The 21,850-nt window shown below is 35.4% G+C and overlaps 2 protein-coding genes across 3 annotated transcripts; one reads left to right on the forward strand and one right to left on the reverse strand.

Annotated features, from left to right (window-relative positions):
• The first annotated feature begins 192 nt into the window (after nt 1-192).
• LOC123673007 (F-box only protein 25) lies at nt 193-13,850 on the forward strand. 2 transcript variants are annotated; one of them, XM_045607386.1, is made up of 4 exons: nt 193-385; nt 8,229-8,316; nt 11,700-12,316; nt 12,428-13,850. In XM_045607386.1, exons 1-4 carry the CDS (start codon nt 282-284, stop codon nt 12,630-12,632), a joined length of 1,014 nt encoding a protein of 337 aa, XP_045463342.1. In that variant the 5' UTR covers nt 193-281; the 3' UTR covers nt 12,633-13,850. The 2 variants fall into 2 exon arrangements, with proteins under 2 accessions (XP_045463342.1, XP_045463343.1); XM_045607387.1 differs by having other exon boundaries at nt 384-519.
• Nucleotides 13,851-16,836: 2,986 nt separating this feature from the next.
• On the reverse strand, nt 16,837-17,777 carry LOC123673260. Its single transcript, XM_045607734.1, has 2 exons — nt 17,327-17,777; nt 16,837-17,234 (listed from the first exon to the last, which is right to left on the reverse strand). Exons 1-2 carry the CDS (start codon nt 17,775-17,777, stop codon nt 16,837-16,839), a joined length of 849 nt encoding a protein of 282 aa, XP_045463690.1.
• Nucleotides 17,778-21,850: the final 4,073 nt, after the last annotated feature.

A 21,850-nucleotide genomic window follows, 5' to 3' on the forward strand; every position in this document is an offset into this window, starting at 1 on the left:
GACGCAATCAAACATAAACGCTTTCTTTGTACGTCAACATAAAATTAATCCAATATCTGATCAAACATCCTTATAATTGTGTATCGACCGGAACCAGATTTCCTCTTGTAGATATAATTTTCCAGAAATAAATGACGAAGCGGCAACGCGGCATCATTCCACCAGCTGACTGCGCAAAACATTCTCTTCCTCTCCATCCACATCTAGACTGACATCGAGAAATGTCAAAATAGTGTTGGTTGTATGTTTATAAAATCAGCTGTTCGGAGGAGCACACAAACATGCCGTTCATTTCCAAAGATTGGCGATCGCCTGGGGAAGCTTGGGTGAAGACTGATGAAGGTTGGGAAAAGAAAAAGGTTCTGGAAAATTCTAAAATGATCAAGTGAGTGATGTTATTCCATTTCATTGCCACAATCGATTGTTCCTTTGTTCCGCATCAAAGACGACTTCACGTTTACTTTCATTTCCGCAATTTAGAACGCACTAGATTTCTCGATCTACGTAGTAAAATAAATGGTAAGAATAATTCATCTTCTTCGAATAAATATTCTATTTGCGATCCATTCATAATTATCTATATATTTCTTCATCTTCGTCCTTTGAAAAAAAACTGTCTGCTTCCTACGTTTCTTCTATTAATAGGAATCCTACGGTTATAATTTAAATTTCAAAATACAAACTGAGATTATATTTTGTGAAACCACTTTTCGAAATTATGATTATGAAGATAATCTAAAAGATTATCTGTAGAAATGTTAAGTAAAACTCTAGATAATTATAAAAAGTTTTATTATCCCTATAAATTTCAGATTTAATATTTTCATATACCTAGTTTCGGTCTCTAGATCTATATTTCAAAAATTTTTCCAATTCTCAAAAAACTTGTGTTATTCGAATGAAAAACAACATCTAGGGATATTGTATTGGATTTCTTATGCGAAAAATGAACCGAAAGGTATGTTGTATAAATGTAAATAAATGTATATAACCACATTATTTTCAATCTAAACCGAGGAAATTCTTATAATTCTGAACAATTTTCAATCACTAATTTTTATACTTCGTATAATTCTGTTTACTTATGTTATCCGAGTTATCTAGGAAACCAATAACGAACTGAATTGTCTTTTACCGGTATTATTCAAAATTCAAATGAGTTATCGAAAATGATAATGAATAAATTATTATCAATAAAAATTATTATTAATGCAAGAATTGACATAATCATATGTAATAATTTGAAAAATCAGGAAAGTACTGATATGAAGTCAGGAGCTTTAAAGCACTCGTCATTAATACAATTTTTGCCCTTGTCAAGTGGCGAATGAATGAACGAGCGCTCAAAATTCCTGACTTCAATCAATGCTTTTCTAATTTTTTCCGATATTCTCCTTGAATATTCTGTTTGTGAAGACGCTATCATATTAAATTTTCACGAATCTTGGCTTTGTTATTCTATACAGGTTTCCTAAATTAGAGGTACAAACACAACCAATACAAGATATTTAACTCAAATTTGGCATAGTTGTTCCATTTTAAGTTTTCATCAAATTTTTTCTGGGACCGTGCACCCTTTTTTCCTCCAGATTTTTTTTTGGTGGACCACTAGTAATTTAGAAAAATTTAAAAAAAACCGTGATCCAGTACTACCCCTTTTGTTTTCTTCTAGTTTTGTCTTATTTTCCAAAATTTCTAGAAAAAAAAATTTAAAAAATTCTCTAGTAATATTCAGGAAATTCCAAATTATTATAAAGATTCAGTTATTGGGTAAGTTGTGATTAATAAATTAATCATAAGTTTTAGTACTCAATTATCCAATCTTTAGTGGACATAAATAAAGATTTGATAAACTAATATAATCATCACAAAAAAGTAGGGATACAAGAAACACCCTGTATCTCGAAAAAAAAACGTTCGCGAGCCCATATTTTAGGACTTTTTCCTCAAAATTATCTGAAAAATCTTTCATTAATTTTCAATATATTTGTACCTTCAATTTAGGAACCCCCTTTGGCATTAGATAGAACAACTCTTTTAATGAGAAAAATTCCTTTATAAACATATATCCTAACAAACTTCGTTTAAAAAAAAACAGTTTTTCACTTATAACTCTAGTTTTATTACATTCATTGTATTAATTTTTTAGGTATTGAAGTCTAGACAAAATAATGTTTCGAATTAGGTAAGTGTCTTCAGCCAAACTTATCCAGTGGCGTAGATATATGGGTGCGATATTCATTTTCCTTTTGAAAAATCTTCACCACTGTCTTTTTTTCGTAGAAATTGTTTAATTTCTGAAATCAACAGAACTTCATTAAAAAAAGATCTCGATCTCTTGAATTATTTTCATAGAATGTACCATTTTCGAGATAATCGAGTACAAAGAAAATAATATCCACAAATTCTACAAAAATTAAATTTTCGAATTTTTCCAAAAATTGTGGCGCTTTCAAATGGCATTCAATTGAAGATTTCTGAAAGACATTGAAACAATAAAAAATTTTGTGAATATTTTTTTTATTCTGTTTGTCTGATAAATTATCTTTCTGAAATGTTCAATTAAATGCACTCTGAAAGCGTTATAATATACTAATACATTTATCACTAATGGGAAAATTTGAAAAATTTATTTTTGTAGATAGTATGTACTGGCTTTGTACTCGATTATTTCGAAAATGGTACATTCTATAGGAATAACTCAAAAGCCCTTTTTTCCAATGAAGCTCTGTTGATTTTAGAAATCAAACATTTTTTTCGAAAAATAGATAGTGATGTAGATTTTCAATAAGAAAAGGATCATCGAACCCCTATATGTACGCCACAGGATAAGTTTGGCAGGAGACACTAACCTAATTCGAAACATTACTTTATCAAGACTTCAATACCTAAAAATTAAAACAATGAATGTAATAATAATAAGTTATTGTACCAAAATCTGGACCACCCTGCATGTGCAATTACTAGTCTTGTATCTAATTACTGAAATATTTGCTATTTATTCAAAACTATTCTTGAATTTTCTATGGTTCTGATGGTAAAATTAGCTTTAAGCTTAAAATTGCCATTTCATATCTCAGCTCCGTTGGTTTGGTGGTAACGTATAACTTTTTTCTCTGATTTTTTACGGTTCTGTCTACGCGATCAATATGAAATTAAGCGGTTTAATTCGTTCAAACATGCACTTTTGAAAATAATACGAAAAAAAAATCCGAACGGCTATAATCTTAGTCGGAACTGCGCCATTTGAGATCCGAACCTACCCTGAAACTTTCAAGTTTCTACGTCTTATAGGTAAGTGGTCATGTTTACAGACGGGTGGAAAGAATTTAATTTGAGGACGGATTTGTCATCAGTAAGTCGAACCTTATCTTTGAGACAATTCCTGTATATACGTAATTTATAAAATTACAGAAATTGTGATGAAGAAGAGAGTAATCTGTTCGGAGAACGAGCGCTTTGTAATTATTGTCAGAAGATATTGAATAAATGTATCAATGAAATCAGTCAACGGAATTTGATAATTACTAAATCCCAACAATTCAATGTCATATGAGAAATGAGTACTGATTCTCCACACTACTCATTATTTTCTAGATCATTTTCTCTTGAAACCTTCGGTTGATTTTAGCAATTATTTTTTAATTGTAGGTTGATCTCGAGAACAGATCCAATCCTTATTTACTTTCTCTTTTGTTATATACAGGGGGGAACAAAAAAATGAAACCTTGTGCCGTGATGATTTCCTACTAGGAATAGGAGAAGGAACCCCAAGAAGAAGTATAGTGAACAAGAAATTGATGTCTTGATTCGCAAAGCTTTTTAAGTTAATTTCAATCGATACACCAAACCAGAAGAGTACAGGATGGGCACATTTCGATGTTTTAGCACTACAACTTTTGAATCAGAGGAGAATGACAAAATCTGATACGCCATTCTCGTCCTCTTTTTCTGAGAAACTAACAAAACTAGTATCCATTTTGGGCCATCTTCTTTTTTTTCGAGTTTCGAGCAAAAATTGGAAATATGGCGATATCGAAAAACATTTATATCTCCGCTAATACTGATGATAGAGCTTTGAAATGAAAACATTATAAATTATTTTACGTAGTATACAGTGCTCGAATTTTCAACAGAATTTTTAATTACGAAGCTATGACCCAAAGTTGTGTTTTTTCAAATGGAAACACTAGATTTTTGTGCCATTTTTTGGAAACTTAATTTTTACTGATTTCAAAAATATACAACATCGTATGCTTTGTATCAATATAAATAGTAGAAAATGGTCAAAAACCTTTTTCCTTCTAGAAATCCCAATATTTCTATGGTTCCAACTGTTGATGAGCATAGAAAAATAGAGCTTCCTATAACAATAGCAATTTCTTGACCATCCGCAGCAATGCACAGTCAACACCTTTTCTCGATATTTCTCGATATACCGTGTTCAGTAGATGAATATTTAAAACTATGCTCAAGCAACTTAGGAAATTTTCTCTGAGTTCATTTATATTTTGCGTCAATATGAAAAGAGTAATAGAAGAAGACTTTGCTAATTATACGATGCTAATGTTATCTGTGCACACACAACTTTGGGTCATAGCTTCGTGATTAAAATTCCTATTAAAATTAGAGCACGCCACTGGATTATATGTAAAAAAGTGTCTTTATAATGTTTTTATTTCAGAGCTCTATCATCAGTATTGGCAAAGATAAAAATTTTCGCTTATAACTCGATAACAAAAGAAGGTAGCCAACTCTTGTTAGTTTCTCAGAAAAAAAAACGAGAATGGAGTATCAGATTTTGTCGATCTCCTCTGATTTTAAAATATTATAAATTAAAAAACATCGAACTTTGCCCACCCTGTATCAATTGAATGAAAAAGTTAATTGTAGGTATTGATGAATTCAGATCAACCGATGAACAGTAATATTAACTCAAGGAAAAGTCGTTCATCATATTGATGAATTGCTTTCATTGAATCAAGGAACAATTTCCATTAAACCAAAGAAATGTGCATTATTACAATGTTCGGTTAATTATACGATCCGTTGTACTTTAATGAATACTGTATTACTGAAATTGTCCGCACTTTAGATAATCAAAATATCGGTGGCTATCAAGGTCTCCGGATTTAACATCATTAGATTTTTTCAACATTTTCAAATTGATAAATGTTGTTCTTTAAATGTGACCAAAGGAAAAATCTAACGGTGTTAAATCCAAAGTCCTAGGTGGCCACCGAATATTTTAATTATCTGAAGTTTACAGATTATCATGATTGGTTGATTTTCCATGTGAAACTAAAACTTTCGATGATTTTTTTAATTTGATAAGAAATTTATATATCATTTTTTATATTTTTGAAAAGGAAATAAATAGAATTTTATTTGTTATAGAAATTTTTATAGTTTACATTAAAAAAAATGTACTTCAAACTAACTGCAATAAAAAATGATGACACCAATGAATTCTACTGAAAATATTGCCTGTATAATGTTTTTATTTCATGCTTATAGGACCAGTACCAGTAATGTAGGAGTAGATTAGAACTTTCCATTTCATGCCATATTCCAATTTTCTCTTATAACTTGAAAACAATGGAATTTATGAGGTTGCTGTTTTCGCCGAATTAATTCTTTTAATTCTTTCAAAAATGAAGCCCATAATGTGCCATTCATTTTTTTCTAGTTTTAAAAGGATTTTACGATCTCCTCACTAGAGAACCAATTTGGGAAACCCATACAGTGATCCATAAAGAATGAAACTCAATTATATTGATGAAAAATTGAAAAAGTACATTATATAATGGAATCAAGTTGATAATTGTCGTTCTTCAATACAATGAACTATCTTTTTCACAGCACTGAAACCACTCAAACTGCTTTGATTTGTATCGAAATTAAGATATCGCAATTACTAAAAAGAAATATTCAGAAAGGATAAGCAACATTCGTTCGTAAATGAGGATAGGATCTGAACGTTTATGTTCCCGAGGAATTGAACTACAATTCTTCAAAGTAATTGTTTTAATCAGCTATACAAAAACTGTTTTATTGATATTAAATAAAAAGCAAATATAAAAACAGCTTTAATGAATCTAAAGGGCTTGAGAAAAAATAAACTACAAACTTCGTTGAGATTTTGTCCATTCCCTTATTTTGCCAGTGTTTATATGAAATACGGTATAATCATTTATAATATCACAAGAGCATAGACAATATTCGATTATACACCGATTCACGAGACCTAATTCGCGAAACATCTCGAGAACACAGCTCGAGAGTTGTTTCGCGAACTACGTCGAGTGGAGAGGTTCGTATAGATATTCGAAATATATTGTCTATGCTCGAATCGGTATTCGTTACGATTATATAACGAATAATTTCAATAACTATAACCAAAGCACTGCATTTTGATAATTCAATGAAATTTCACTTAGCTTGACTCTTATTTTTTCTTGGCGAACGTCCAAGAATGTTACTATGGAATTGATCCCAATTTGGCAGGAGGCGAAACACCAAAACGATTATACCACGTCGTCAAGGGTATATTCCCCTATCAAATTTACAAATTCTATTGGTTCATCGTAACATAAGTTATATAATCATATCAATACTAGTACCTACTGAATTTGAGGGTTTCCCAGGAATCATCTTTTTGGAGTTTTTGATTTGTAGTCAGCATAGCATGGTTATGAACAATTTCATGCAAAGAACTCTTACAGTTTGCAGCATTGCATTTAACAGCAGATGGATATTATTCGGTATAAGAAAATGAACTACTGAATTAATACATCAATAACGTAGTCAGTAGCATAGCAACAATATATGATTCAAATTTATCGCCATCATTAAGTTTTCAAAGTGAACTTTGTACAGAAATCAAAAGTAGAATATCTATGAAAGTTTGCAAAAATTATGACCATTACACAGACAGGTAAAAACAGGCAATTTTTATTGAAGAAAATGATATGTTCTAGGTGCACAAAGATGACATTCAACATACAAAATATTAGGACAAAAATAACTTTTTCAATCTAAAGATGAAGAACATTACCCATAATGTAAATAATTTTGTGATATTTGCTTCTTCATAATCAAGGTAAATGAAAGCTGAATATCGAAATAGCTTGATATTTTAGTAACAAGAGATCAGACCAAGTTGAAATTTTGGGTATATTGGGTATTTAATGAATAAATAATAACAATTTTAAGTGTAATGCAAAATTTCATGTTGATCGCGTCACCAGTACCTACCTATGAAAAATTCATCAAAATATTGAAAAAAGTGTCCAGCACTTTCTTAACAACAATGGGTTGAAATTTTGTATATATAAAATGATCTCTGTGAAATGAAATTCATACCGAATTTGATTATATTCGGACAAAAATGAACGATATCAATGTTCACCAACTAATTATTCGAGCGGTAAAAAAAAATTCGTCAAAATATTGAAAAAAGAGTCCAACATTTTCTTAACAACAAGTCCCAATGGGTTGAAATTTTGTATATATAAAATGATCTCTGTAAAATGAAATTCATACCGAATTTGATTATTTTTGGACTAAAATGAACGATATCAATATTCACCATCAAATTATTCGAGCGGCAAAAATTTATATTCATAGAAACTCCGAAGGAATCCTGCCAGAAACAACCAAAGGAGCATCATCCGCCAATAACGTTAATTAAAAACAAGCAAATATACAGGCCAATTATTTTAAAACCATAGACATGAATCTTCTTCCATTGCATATCCACTGGATGTTTGCGATAACATTTTCCATCGCTTCTCTATTTCTTGCGGTATGTATTAAGGATTGTATATCGTGTGGTCCTGTCCACTGTCTGATGTTCCGCAGCCAAGGAATATAGACATGAATAGAAGGTGTTTTATCGCGGAACCCTGAGTAACGCCAAGGCCAATATAATGATGAACTTTTGTAAGTTTTGACCAACTCAGTTCTTTCATCATTGAAGTAACTACGCAGGCAGTCCTGAAATATACCCCTAAAACCCAAATCATAGCAGTTTTTGAGTATGAACTCAAAAAAAAAGGTGTCAAAAAATAAATCTGATATAAACTAAATTTTACCCAACGACTGATTGGGTTGAGTAATATCTTTTGAAACTGTGTAGTGCAGGATGGATTATTATAAAGAAATTAAAGCAATTTGGCTATGAAATAAAGCTATTGCATATTGATAAATGTTGTTTTTTCTTTCAGATCAAAAAATACGGATGACGAAAGTGGAATGGAAAAAGAAGGAACATTGCAACCTCATTGTCAAATAACGATAAAATGTACCAAAGAAGTAAGTTGACAATCTAAGTAAGAAAAGAAGGATCATCTGATGACAATATGCTACTACATGAAGGAATTAGAGCATGAACCTCCTCATAAATATCTTCCACCAGATTTTTCCCTGATTGCAATGAAGTAAACATTGGTTGCTAAGATTGAAATTAGACTCTATTTTTGACTATTTAATTAACAAACATATAGGATATATCTATATATCTACTTACCACTTCTCCTTATGTGTAAATTACCTAGTATATTTATGGATAGTGAACTTGTTAAAAGAGGAGTACTTAATATGAGCCGTTTCAAATTATCCGAGTCTCAAAATTAGCAGTGCAACACCCTTTCAGAAGGTAATGAAAAACAACTGAACCAAGTAGAATATGAATTAATAAAAGTTCATTTGTCAAAGTTTCCAAATTCACCATCTCATTCATTTCTTCACACTCTCTTTTCTAAACTATGAGATTAACATTAATTGCTTGAATTATGTATTATGTTTAGTTGATTTCGTGAAGAATATCGCAATTAGGATAATATTACTGTAGGCTTGGTTGATCGATCGTCTAGAGGTATGATTCGATTACCTGGCCTTTCGTCTTTTTCTCCGTGACTTTGATGGATTTGTAATAATTAAACTCTTTTGAATTATTTACATCTATTTCTTCTTCTTCTTCAGGTGCCATCTCCTCTCAGAAGGTTGGCTATCAAAATGGCTACCTTCATCTTCGACACTGCAGCCCTAAACAACTCAACAGAACTGCACTTGTACCATTGTCTCAAGTTGTTTAACCAGGAGATTCGCCTTCTTCCAATGTTCCTTCTTCCCTGTATCTTTCCCTGTATCACTATCTGCAATAAGGTATATTTCTCCCCTCTCAGCACATGACCCAGATACTGCAACTTTCCAATCTTCACCCCGTTCAGTATTTCTCTCTCTTTACCCATTCTTTTGAGCACTTCTCTATTTGATACTCTGTCTATCCACCTTATTTTGAGTATTCTCCTGTATGTCCACATTTCGAAGGCCTCCAGGCGATTACTAATATCCTGTTTTATTGTCCAGGCTTCCATTCCATAGAGGAGCACAGGGAATACATAACATTTTAACAACCTGATCTTGAGCTGTAAACTGAGATCTTTTCCACAAAATACCTTTCTCATCTTATTGAACACATTTCGGGTTTGGCCAATTCGTACTCGAATTTCCTCCGTACACTCATTACTCTCATTGACAATGGTTCCCAGGTACTTATACTTCCTCACCTTTTCTACTGGCTGTCCTTTAATCCATAAACTCTCAGGTCGTTGTTGTGCTTTTGTTATGGTCATAAATTTTGTTTTCTTCACATTCAATGTGAGGCCACACTTCTCGCTATTGTCTACCACTCGATCTAATATTATTTGTAGGTCTGCTAGCGACTCTGCAATGAGTATGGTGTCGTCGGCATATCTTATGTTGTTGATTGGTCTTCCATTAACTTTTATGCCGATTGTTGTTCCCGCTAATGCATTCTCAATTATGCTCTCTGAGTACTGATTGAATAGGAGTGGTGACAATACACACCCCTGTCTCACTCCTCGCTTGATTTTTATGTCCTCTGAAATGTCATTACCCAGTTTGATATTAGCCGTTTGATTGAAGTACAAATGTGCTATTATCCGGATATCCTTATCATCTAGATCTTTCTCTTTGAGGAGTTGCATCAGGTGGTCATGGCGTACTTCATCAAAGGCTTTATTGTAGTCTAAAAAGCAAACATATAGTGGTTGATTGATATCCATACATCTTTGAGCCAACACATTGAAGGCAAAAAGTGCCTCTCTCATTCCCATCGAGTTCCTGAAGCCGAATTGGGAATCACTGATATCTCGTTCCAGTTTTCTGAATATTCTCTGGTGTATGATTTTTAAGAATATTTTGAGGGCATGGCTCATCAAGCTAATTGTTCGATATTCTGTGCATTCTTTTGCTCTAGGTATTTTAGGTATGGTGATAAATGTTGATTTCAGCCATTCCTTGGGAAAAATGCCCGTGTTGTATATTGTATTAAATAAGTCTACTAGTACTTCAATTTGCTCTTCTGTTATTAGCTTAATTAATTCAGCTGGAAGTTCATCAGGACCTGGGGCCTTATTGTTCTTTGCTAACTTGATAGCATGTTCTACTTCTTCTGGTGTTATGACAGGTCCTGTTTGGCTGTTATTCTCAAATTTGATTACTTCTTGTCTTCGGTCATCGAATAATTCCTGTATGTACTCCCTCCATCTTGCGAGTTTTCTTCCTGTGTCGACAATAATCTGGCCTTCCTTGTTCAAGAGTATATCTATTTACAAAGCCACAATTATACAGTACAAACTCAGTATTGGGAAGATCCTAATAACGTCCTAATTACAAGTTTCTCACTACGGTACTGAATTTCGTCATTAACTCTAGTTTTAATTACTCGAAGCGTCTTCGAATATCATGTCTTCGTCGTTAATTCTAGTTTCGGTCGTCTCGTCTTTAACTCGTCTTAATTTAGTCCGCAAACCGTATTTTCGTCTTACGTCTTAAGTTGACCGACCGAACTTGACTCGTCTTCGACTTAAGTAAAACTTTACCCGTCTTCGGCTTAATTTGAACTGTGTGATTGGAACTTACTCTGTCTCGCATATCGACTTCCCTTCTTTTGGCTTGACCACACCCTTAGGGAAAGTACCATCCCCTAGTCCAATAAGAGCTTTGCCGTACCGCCCACAAAGATCTTCGCGGATTCCTGGAAATCGAATATTCTCGAAGGACTAGAACCTGATACACAGATGTGACACATCTGATACGACCGTGTTGTCTTCGAACTTTCTCAACCCCCCAATAAATCTCTTCAAGATTTACAACTCCATGACATATCTTCGACACCTCGAAGAATTACACATCCTTTTTACATTATATGTACAATAACAATTCGTTCCCTGTAAATTCATTGAAACTGTCATGCCCTTGACACTTAAAAAAACTAATAGGTCTCCAAGCATCCGGTTCACCATCGCAATTATTTACAGGGAACAATAACTGGATCCTACATTACTATTCTCCGTTTCACATCAAACACTAAAACATCTCAAAAAGTGCATCACAATATAGAATAAGCTTTCCTGTAGTGATACAATAAAAACTTTCGTATCAACATTTCGAAACATCTCATCGGAAAATATCTCAAAAATTGACCTGATCGAATAATTTTCCAGAAAAATCCATCTGAACTCAACAAAACTAACCTATCTCAACATTTAGGAAACGACTCAAAAGTGATTTATAGATTTCAATATTGACGCAAGTAGTAAAGCAACAAACTATTGAATAATGAATAATTGATGCCTATAAATTTTAAAGAATTTTAATTTCCATTTCAGATAGCTGGTTTCAATGAACTAGATGAAGTCGTAAAGAGATTAGACTTCCGAAATGCCGTTAAAGACGTTCGCAGGTTCAACTACATATGTGCGTTGTTGGATCTGCTAATAGGACAACAGATGACAGCTCTTTCGGGGTGTGCTCAAAAAGCTCTTCTCGCCATGTTAGAAGAAGTGGCTTGTCATGTTGCTAAAAGTCATCACAATCCAAGAAGCTTTCGTAAATTATTAGCAAAACTGAGGGCTCTTAGCTCTGCCGAGAAATCAGCCTACTGGGGAGCACCTCTAGGTTCTCAATTGTTGTGGGATCAACATAGTATTAAAATCAATAAAATCTTCAAACTGGCAGCTCAAATGCAGATTTGCGAGAAAGACTATCAACCGCACTTATTGCAACTACCAGAAGAGTGCATTAGAGAAATAATTTTAAGGTTATCTGATCATAGAGACTTACAAGCCAGTTCTCAAACTTGTGATACAATGGCTAACATTGTAAGCGAACAAAGGGTATGGAGAGAATTGACTAAATTTCATTTCACAAACCAGCAAATACAGATGGCTTTAGATAAAGATAACTTCCATGGAGATTGGAAAACACTTTTTAATTCCTTGAAAAGGTAAGGCCCATTCTTCTGTTCATTTACCATATGAACTGTGGTATACTGAAGTGAACAAAAATAAAAATAGTTCATTATTTCTCACATCACATCACTTCATTTTTTTTTCAGGACATATGGTTTAACTGAAGAACTCCAATACGCTGAGATGCTTTCTTTATGCAAATATTGCAGGTGCTTGTTTTGGAGATCGTTAGGTCATCCATGTATAGCAGACCAGAGTCCTGAATTTAGAGAAAGATTACAAAAGGCAGGAGGACCAATGCCACCTAGTCCTGTTCCACCTTCGGCTTTCTTGAAATTTTTTTCTCTGTAAATATGCACCTCATTTTCATTGAAAATAATTCGATACCTACATCACATTATAATAGATATGATATGAAAAATCATCAGCTTCAAGACTGGCTATAGCTTGTGGTAACCATCTTACATCTTTATAAATGACACTGAGATAACTGTAGAAGAAATATGAAAATATTCAATGAAATTTAAGCTTTTGAGATCATGTTAGCATGAAACAATAATCAATTTTTTGGAGATTGAAGGATAAGAAGGCAGAAATAGTATGTTGGAGAAATTTGAATATACTGTGCAGAAAATTTGAAATAAATCACACTTTAATGGGATTGATTAATATTTCTGCATGTTATCTTCTGCAGTTCTATTTATTTTATTGACAATGGCTTCAATGGAATAATAAGGAAAAAAATTGATTCACCTCAAAAAAGTATTCGTTGGTTTTCATTTAGGTCACCTAATAATTTACGTTTTCAAGAGATTTAATTTGTCCAATAAATTTCGAAGAAATTTTCTGTAAATTTTCTGTTTGTTGATGCAAAAACCTATGTTTCCATGGTTAGAAGATCAACACTCAAATTGATAACAATTATTTGGAAGTAAAGTAAAAGAAAAAATAACAACTGTGTAGGGTTTATCAAGTATTTCGAATCAAACTGAAGAAATATGGAAGTTCGGTGTAATTATTACATCTAGTTTATCAATCTAACCAAAATAATACACTAAGATTTTACCGTTTTAATTATTTAGTGTTTCTAATTTGATAAGAACTGAAAAATGTAAATCGTCCAGCTAAAATAATGGAGTTGTGTGTAATTAATTTGTAGTCTGATTTACGGATGTTCCTAATCTTTTTAATAATTGAAACATATCATTATACAAGACGTTTAAATAACTTTGTCTGAAAATAAAATTTTTGTGATGATTGAAATAACTGTGGCTTTTGTTAATGAAACTAATTATAATTTTTTTTCATTACCCTCAATGATATTAATAATAGTCAAAAATCCTATTGTGCTTGTGTGATATTGTGATAAAAATCTACTTTCATAAATTTTTTTGTGTTAATAGAGGCGGCTCTTCTATAGATATATTTCAAGGGTGTAAATATGAAAAAAAATATTTTTATTCTTATTTCACTGAAGAGTAGTAGAATATTAACCAAGAATTGTAAGAGATCTAAGTTATAAGATGTAAAAGATTATTTTTCCTTTATGAATAAACTTGTGAGAAAACAGTTATTATATTTCAACCCAAGATTTCTACTTCTAAGAGCTATTCCTACAAATATCAATATAATTTTTCTTAAAAAAAATCAAAACAATATAAGGCTGCAGGACTAATGCTATCGATAGCCAATTGGCTTTTTTTTTTTGGTGGTTAAAACAATATGAAAAATATCTGGAACTTTACATATTACAGAATTAATTTTTTTTTATTTCAATTGCCATCACTCGACCTCCAAGGATAAAAAATTGTTGGAAATGTTCGTGGTAATAGTATTTTGGTCTTTGAGTAGGTTATTATAAGCGAATATTTAGGCGCGCTCCTTCTTTGACTTGAAAATATTCTTTTTTTGAACCCACTCAGAATATTCTGTGCTGTGAAGGTTTTAATTTATCACCAGTAGGTCAATTCTGCCACATTGCACAGTTATTGTGAGTCTCTTGTGAGTCATGGATGTATTTCTCGTTTGTAGTATAATTTCAATGGGGCATAGTCTGTTATATTTAAAGGCTGCAACTTTTCCGTATACTGTGTGGAAAAAAGTAATGTGGTTTTCTTTGATCAATTGCAATGTTGAAAATGAAATGTGTGATTCTTATTTGTTGATAATCAGTCTTTTAGCAGTAAGCTTTGCATGATATTTGAAATATTGAAAGTAATGATGAAAATTCACCACACCAATGAGATGAAACCTTGGAGGAGTACCTTAGATTATATTTAATTAAGAAGGTTTCGTTTCACTGCGACCTAATGATCTATTGTGTCCCCCATCAGAGCTATTCTCTCCATAATATGATCTACAGTAATAATAATAATAAGAGAGTTTATTCAAGAAATATAAATACATTAAACAAACTACAGTTCGCCTTCCAGTTCCAGAGTTCTGATGAACTCCAATATATGGGATCGCTTCAAGGTGGCTTATTCCTCACTTCCACAAAATTCGTGTCCAAAGCAGGTTCTGCGTAGGCTAGCGATGGCGAGGCATTCCATCACAAGGTGATCCGGAGTTTCTTCCCCCTCCCCACAGAATCTGCACTCGTCATTTTCTGTTAGACTCATTCTCATGAGGTGTTTCCTAAGGCGACAATACCCTGTGAGGAATCCAGTGAGGAGGTGTAGCATATTTTACTAAGATCCAGATACTTCTTGGATCTTGTAGAGTCAAAGTTTCGAAGAAACTTCTTGGAGTGATCAAAACCAGAAAGATTCCCTAGAGTTTTTCTCGTTCGGTTACCTAACGAAAACTCTTTCTTGTAGGTACATTTGCCTACACCGCAGATAGGTTCCGGGCCGATGAAAGGAGATTGTGCTCTTTTTCTGTCAAGTGTGTTGGCCTCTTCATTCCCTCCAATTCTCGAGTGGCAGGGAACCCAGATTAAAAAGACCTTGTTATTCTTATCTCTTTCATTAAGTTTTCTTCGGCACTCTAATACCATCTTAGAATCGATGATATGTGAGCTCAGTGCTTTAATTGCAGCCTGACTATTAGAATGTATTGCTATGTAATATTTTTGATAATTTCTTGCTAAGTTAATTGCTACACATCTTTCTATTGCAAGTATCTCTTCCTGAAAGGCAGTGGCCTGGCGATATTGACCATTTTGTACCATTCCCGAATATTCCAGCGCCCGTCCCCGTCGTGGTTTTGAGCCATCTGTATACCATTTGTTGCTATTCTTTTCAAGAACTGGGATTGTGGACTTCTTTCACCAATCTTCTCATCTACTTAGTATCGTATGGAAGGTTTTTTCGATGGTAATTTTCTTTGTCATCCCGTCACTGGGAAGGTTCGCTGATGAGTCAAGGAGGACCAGACTCTCTTATTCCTAATTCCCTCATTGCCGGTAGCTTCCCTGGATAGTCTTAGAGTGGCCTCATAGACCACTCTCTATCACTAAATGAAGAGGTGTGAGATCTGTAATTATCTCCAATGCCCTAGTTGGACACGTTCTCATAGCTCCAGTGATACAAACACAGGTTAACCTTTGTATTTTATCAAGTCCTTTTTTCGTGCTATTCTGACTTGCTCTAGCATGCCAGACTATTGCCCAATAGGTCATTATCGGCCTCACAATCATGACATACATTCATCGGAGTATTTTTGGTTTACATCGCCAAACCTTACCAGCCAAACGTCTGCACACCATCAAGGCCTTTGTTGCTTTGTTAGTCGTAACCTCAATGTGTTTTCTCCACAGAAGTTTGCTGTCTAGTGTTATTCCCAGATATTTGACTTCTGATTTTCACTATATGATGACTCCGTTTAGAGATAGGGATTTCATAGCTGGAAGTTTCCTTTTCCGAGTGAATGGGATAACTGTGATCTTGTATGGGTTAATGTTTAGCCCCACTGACAAGCTCCATTGTTCAATTATTCTAAGGCCCTCCTGCATTAAGTCGCACAAGGTGCTCTCGAATTTGCCTTTAACTATCAAGACTATATCGTCTGCATACCCTATACAGTGGAAGCCAAGCTCTGTCAGTCTGTGGAGTAATTCATCCACTACTAGGCTCTATAGAAGGGGAGATATTACTCTCCCTTGAGGTGTTCCGCGAGTGGCTTTAACAGAGGTGGTTTGATTACTCACATGTGTCTCAGCTATTCTTGTCTTCAGCATCTCATACATCCATTTTATAATGGTTTTGGTCACTTCTTGCCTTTTAAGTGCTTCTCCGACCGACACATGTGTTGTGTTGTCAAAGACCCCAGATATGTCTAGGAAGGCACACATTGCGATCTCCTTGTTATTCAGAGTACTCTGGAGGGCTTCAGTCAGCTGATACAGAGCAGTCTCTTTTGTTCGTCCGCTCTGTAGGCATGCTGACATTTATTAAATGGTTTGTTCTCCAGATTCTCCGTTCTTATGTAGTTATTCACCTATTTCTCCATCGTCTTCTGCATAAACGATGTAGGGCAAATGGGTCTGAAAGATCGGGGATCACTCCCATCTTTCTTCCCTATTTTTGGGTATGAAGGTTACTTTAGCCCTTCTCTATATCTTAGGTATTTGACCCAGTGCTAGACTGCTTTTTATTGAATTCAGGAGATGGGGAATAATCTCCTCCATTCCTTTCTGTAGGAGTACTGGGAATATGCCATCTACCCCTGGTGATTTATGTGGTCGAAATGTGTTTATTGCCCATTCCAGCCGTTGTCTTGTAAGAATTTTCTTAACAATATCCCAATCCTCCTTGCGGGGATTTTTGGTTTGAGTTGCTATATCAGCGTTCATTATGGGTTCACTACCTTGGAAGTGTGTTTTGAGAAGAAGAACCGATCCTCTTCTACCTCCGTGTATGACATATCTGGCTTTCTGAGGGACAAAATAGGATTGTTTTCCCCCTTTGCCATGACTTTTTGTGATCTGGCTGCTGTTGGGGTAGAAGTGATCTTTTCACAAAAGACTCAAAAATTGAGTCTTTTGGCCTTCCTGATCTCCTTATTGTATAGAGTGAGCTTTTCAGTGTACCCGTGCCAATTACCGTCTCTTTTGGCCTTGTTGAAGAGCCGATGAACCTCCACTATGAGGGTTGACAGGTTCTCGTTCAGCCTCCTTGCCTCCTTGCTTGCTCGAACTTTCGAGAGTCGACTACTTGAGTGAAAGGCCTCTATTATTGCCGTACTTATTTGTTCGACATTTTGTTTCAGATCGTAGTGCGGGTGTTTTGCCCCATCATATTCGATCTGTTCTAAATTATCCTTCAGATGGACCTTATACACAGACCAAGATGTTTTTCTAGGATTTCGACTAGGGAGCGACGAAGTTAACTCCCCCGTTATAATGAATTCGATAATCCTATAGTCAGAAAGTGAAGGTTCATTCATTACTTTCCAACCTGTAACATTTTTCCTGGCAGTAACGCTGGCAATTGTTGCGTCCAGCACCTCTTCTCTTGCTCTCGTGACAAAGGTGGGAGTTGTCCCCACATTCATTGTCTCAAGATTCTTATCTAAGAGATATTCTAATAAACACTCACCTCTAAAGTTGTTGTCCGCGCTGCCCCAAAAGATATTATGCGCGTTGGCGTCACAGACTGTTATGAAAATTTTCTACTGTTACAGTATTGCACTAGCTCATGCACTTCCGCTGGCGGTGATGTTGGCCCGTCTCCAATGCCCCCAAAATCAAGGTGTACCATAATTGGGACTACATCGCGAGTCATGTATTCTGAAACACAAATATATTCAATGTTATTTCTTATGAGCACACAGTCACGTGAAGATACGTGTTTATCCAGGGTTCCTGGATGCGTACAATATCCAGTTGCATTTTTGCAAATAAACTTGAAGTCACTGCAGAAGCTCCCTCCGCATGCTGCAGGTTTATTTGTGCCTCCTTTATGGAGATCTATTTTTAAGGGAGATAGAGCTGAAATTTCAGCTCTTACATATCCCCCTACCTTTTATCTCCCTACCCCTCCTCGAATATCATGCAGGAGGTATTCTCTCCAGAATTCAAGCATGTACTTTGGTCAGGTCAGACCCCCAACCACCAAACAACTTCGCCCCGCTTCCAGGGACGCAGAGTCCCCAGGCCGTATACCGAAAAATTCAATCAATATAGTGTAACCTTAAAAAAGAAAAGAAATAATTTTCGTAGACATCAAAATTTCTATTTCAAAATTCCAAATCGAGCTCTATAATGATGTTATATTTCACGTTATTGAATTAAATAAATTACTCTTCAAAAAACCATAAAAATAATGTATATGACCATTTGTTGTATCATTGATTAGTACTTTGTTCGATTAGTTGATGTATCTGAATAATAATAAAATTTAACATATGAATTTCTATAAAAACGATTATTGAATTTTTCTTATGTCCTGAAATGATGGGACGTAAAACAATAACAAAAATTATATGAAACAAAAAAAAAATTGAATAACCTCACAAATATGACGGTGAATGAACTGGTTTGGGTATGTTATCCTCACTCACCACCACCAACTCAGGTCCCTTCCAGGAGTTTAATTTCGGCACTGACTTCATGAGCCAGTCAACCGACTCTTGGGATCCACAATATTATTATTATTATTATTAGAACTCTTTATTGCAAATTCATATATAACAGAAGTGTGTATAAAAACGTGCAATGGGTGGGCATATCGCTAAGCGATGTCTTCCTGCCAACCCTCTACAAATCAGCATTTCCATTACATGTATGAGTTCACTAAACATAATTTGAAAAAAGAAAATACATATAATGTTTGTGTTACCTGTAAGGGATAAAGGAGGGATGAATTGGAAAGGAAAATGAGGGAAGATATCGACGAAACAACAACCAGGAAGAAAAACTCCTCAACCGATGGTATCTTTTGAGGCTCATTTTGAATGATCTGAAAGTAGGCTTATGAGATATCTTCACGGGGATGCGGTTCCAAAGTTGAGGAAATCTCACAGAGAAGCAGTTACAAACAGAATTGGTGGAATGAGCGTTTATTCTTAAAGTGAGATTACCAAGTGCTCTCGTATGATGATCCTCGCCTCCGAGAGGTCGAATATTGCCGTGCAAATAAGATGGAATGCGACACTTTAAAACCCTATAGCCCAGAAGCAGAGTATGCCAATTACGACGCAATGCAATGGGCAGCAGGTTGAGAGCATCTCTGAACTGACTAACGTGGTCAAATTTTCTCAAGTTGAACACGAATTTAATACCTGCATTCTGTAAGCGATCAAGTTTACCCAACTGGCTTACCTTTAGACCCATGAAGGCCACGTCAGCATAGTCCAGAATAGGGAGCAATAGTGTGAAGAAAAGATTTTTTCGTGTTTGGAAAGGTAGGAAATTCTTCATGAGACGGAGGTGATGCACAATACACAAGCAAATAGCACAATACACCAGCATCATTCCACAGCGGAAATGTACCCCGGTGAAGTGTATTCCCCTCTCCTCACTGCCACACTTCTCTTCCAGCAGAATGTCCTCTAGGGAGGAGAGTTGTTGGGCTTCCAGAATTACCCTAGGATAGTCCTTGGGTATTATACCTAGTCTAAACCATATATTTGCCTTGACAGCTGCTGCATACCCTGTGGCTTGCAGCCGCTGTTTTCGGCCTTTTCAAATGAGGCAGTTCCGGAGGTGTGATATGCTCCGGTCTTCTTTTACCTTTACACTTTTCCATCGGTGTTACCTTCGGAGTGGGGTAATTTGTCTGTTAGGGTTGCTGAAGAACCAGTTTCCTAGCTTCCTCGGGTTCAAGTCCCTGATGGAGGAGTCGCAGGTACTTCTGCTCTCCGGCTCCACTTAGACCCTTTCTCATAGGATCATCTCTGCTGCCTGGTTGTCTCAATTTGGGCATCTCAAACGGCAGACGGTTTTCCGTTTATTCCCTTTTTCTAAGGGCCCGGATGAAGAGGTTGAGGTCTTCTCCCCCTCTCCTCTAGTGAGTTTATTTGAATCTTGGTCCTTTTGCATGATAGGTCCCACGAGAAGCTAGGGTCATGTAGGTCCATTTCTACAAAGCCCCGCATGTAGAAGTAAGATAATTATACAATGGAGTTCCCTTGGTGCTCCAAAGTCGAAACCAGTAAAGACTAGGTCCTGTAACCTATCATGCATCCCTAAGTCTGGCTTCTTCCCGCCTTTTATTTAGAATTTTTGATGAAGTTGTTTCCTCTCGGTCCGTCAGTTAAGCCAATGCCCTCCCCCCGCTCCACTGGCTCGCGAGACATGATGACCACAGTCAGCCAGGATGCATTGGTATAACGAGGTGGTCTAGAGGTTTGCTCAAGACCTTACCTAAGACTTTACCTGAGTGCAATCCCTTAGCCACGACACTACAGCTGGGACAGTGAAGTTGGTCCGTGGCAAGGTATTGAGGGCTACCAGTTGAGTTTCCTCGCAGACCTGCTTCCCTTTCAAAATCATCCTCAGAGGCCCCCTTCTATTCGCCACCCGAAGACGCGCCGGATTGGCACTTCACTCCGAATCCTGGAGTACCTTTCCGCGTGCATAAGATTTTTTTTAGGAAAAGACGTTAAGAATGTTATGAAAAAAGCCTCTTTCAGCTGAGATGACCGAGTTAATCTGTTTAGATTCCTTTACATTGGATTAGGTTTCAGAGAATCATTCACATTCATTGTAAATGGCATTGTAGGAAGAAGGCAAGCCTCCTGGCTCGGAAATATTCAAGAATGGACCAGAATAAGAAATGCGAGTCAACTTTTGCATATGGCACAGGATCGATAAGCATTCTCAATGGTGATCGCCAACGTCGGACAAAACTAACAGGGCACATAAAGAAGAAGAAGAAGTAAATGGCTTACGATTTCCAAACAATCCGTCCAAACATCACAACCTTTTTTATTTTCTTCCCAATTCGGACGAACTTTCACTGGTCTCGAACCTGATTTTTATTCAATTCGTGAACTATTTCAGAACTATCCAGATATGACCAACTAATAATTTTTACAATGATTAAGTAAATACCAGTCTAACTGTATGCCGATGACCTCAGTCTTTGAGCCTCCTAACATATTAGTCTCATCTACTCATAAATCTGAACAATGCTGATTTAAATTGATCAGCAGTTGGTCCAGATTACCCTTTATTTGTGACTCCATTGGCAGTTTTCTGAATTACATCTACAAGACAGAATTCCTTGAAGTTGAGTTTTATATAGGCTTCATATATTTATATAGGGTTCATCTATCGCCTAGGGTTATGATTAAAATGGGCAGAATCAATTTGAAAAAAAATTCAACGTAATTTCAGTCTTTGTTACTAGTATTTTGAGCTTTTGTTCGTTTTTCCCCAAACACCCACACCCACAACCTCCCCAGGCACATTTAATCACTTAACCAAGAAAGCACTAAAATTCTTTCAAACCCATGCAAACAATATTGATTGCAACCCAATAGAGCATCAGGTTGATACCCCTAACACAGCATGGAAGATACTGAAGGGATATATATGAAAATATATATGTAAAAGTGCTGAAGAGTCCTTGAGAACACGTACGGACTCATGAAACAAGAGGCTCACAAAGAAAAAGGAAGAA

This window comes from Harmonia axyridis, chromosome 2 (genome assembly GCF_914767665.1).
Source record: "Harmonia axyridis chromosome 2, icHarAxyr1.1, whole genome shotgun sequence".
In the NCBI taxonomy this organism is placed as follows: domain Eukaryota; kingdom Metazoa; phylum Arthropoda; class Insecta; order Coleoptera; family Coccinellidae; genus Harmonia; species Harmonia axyridis.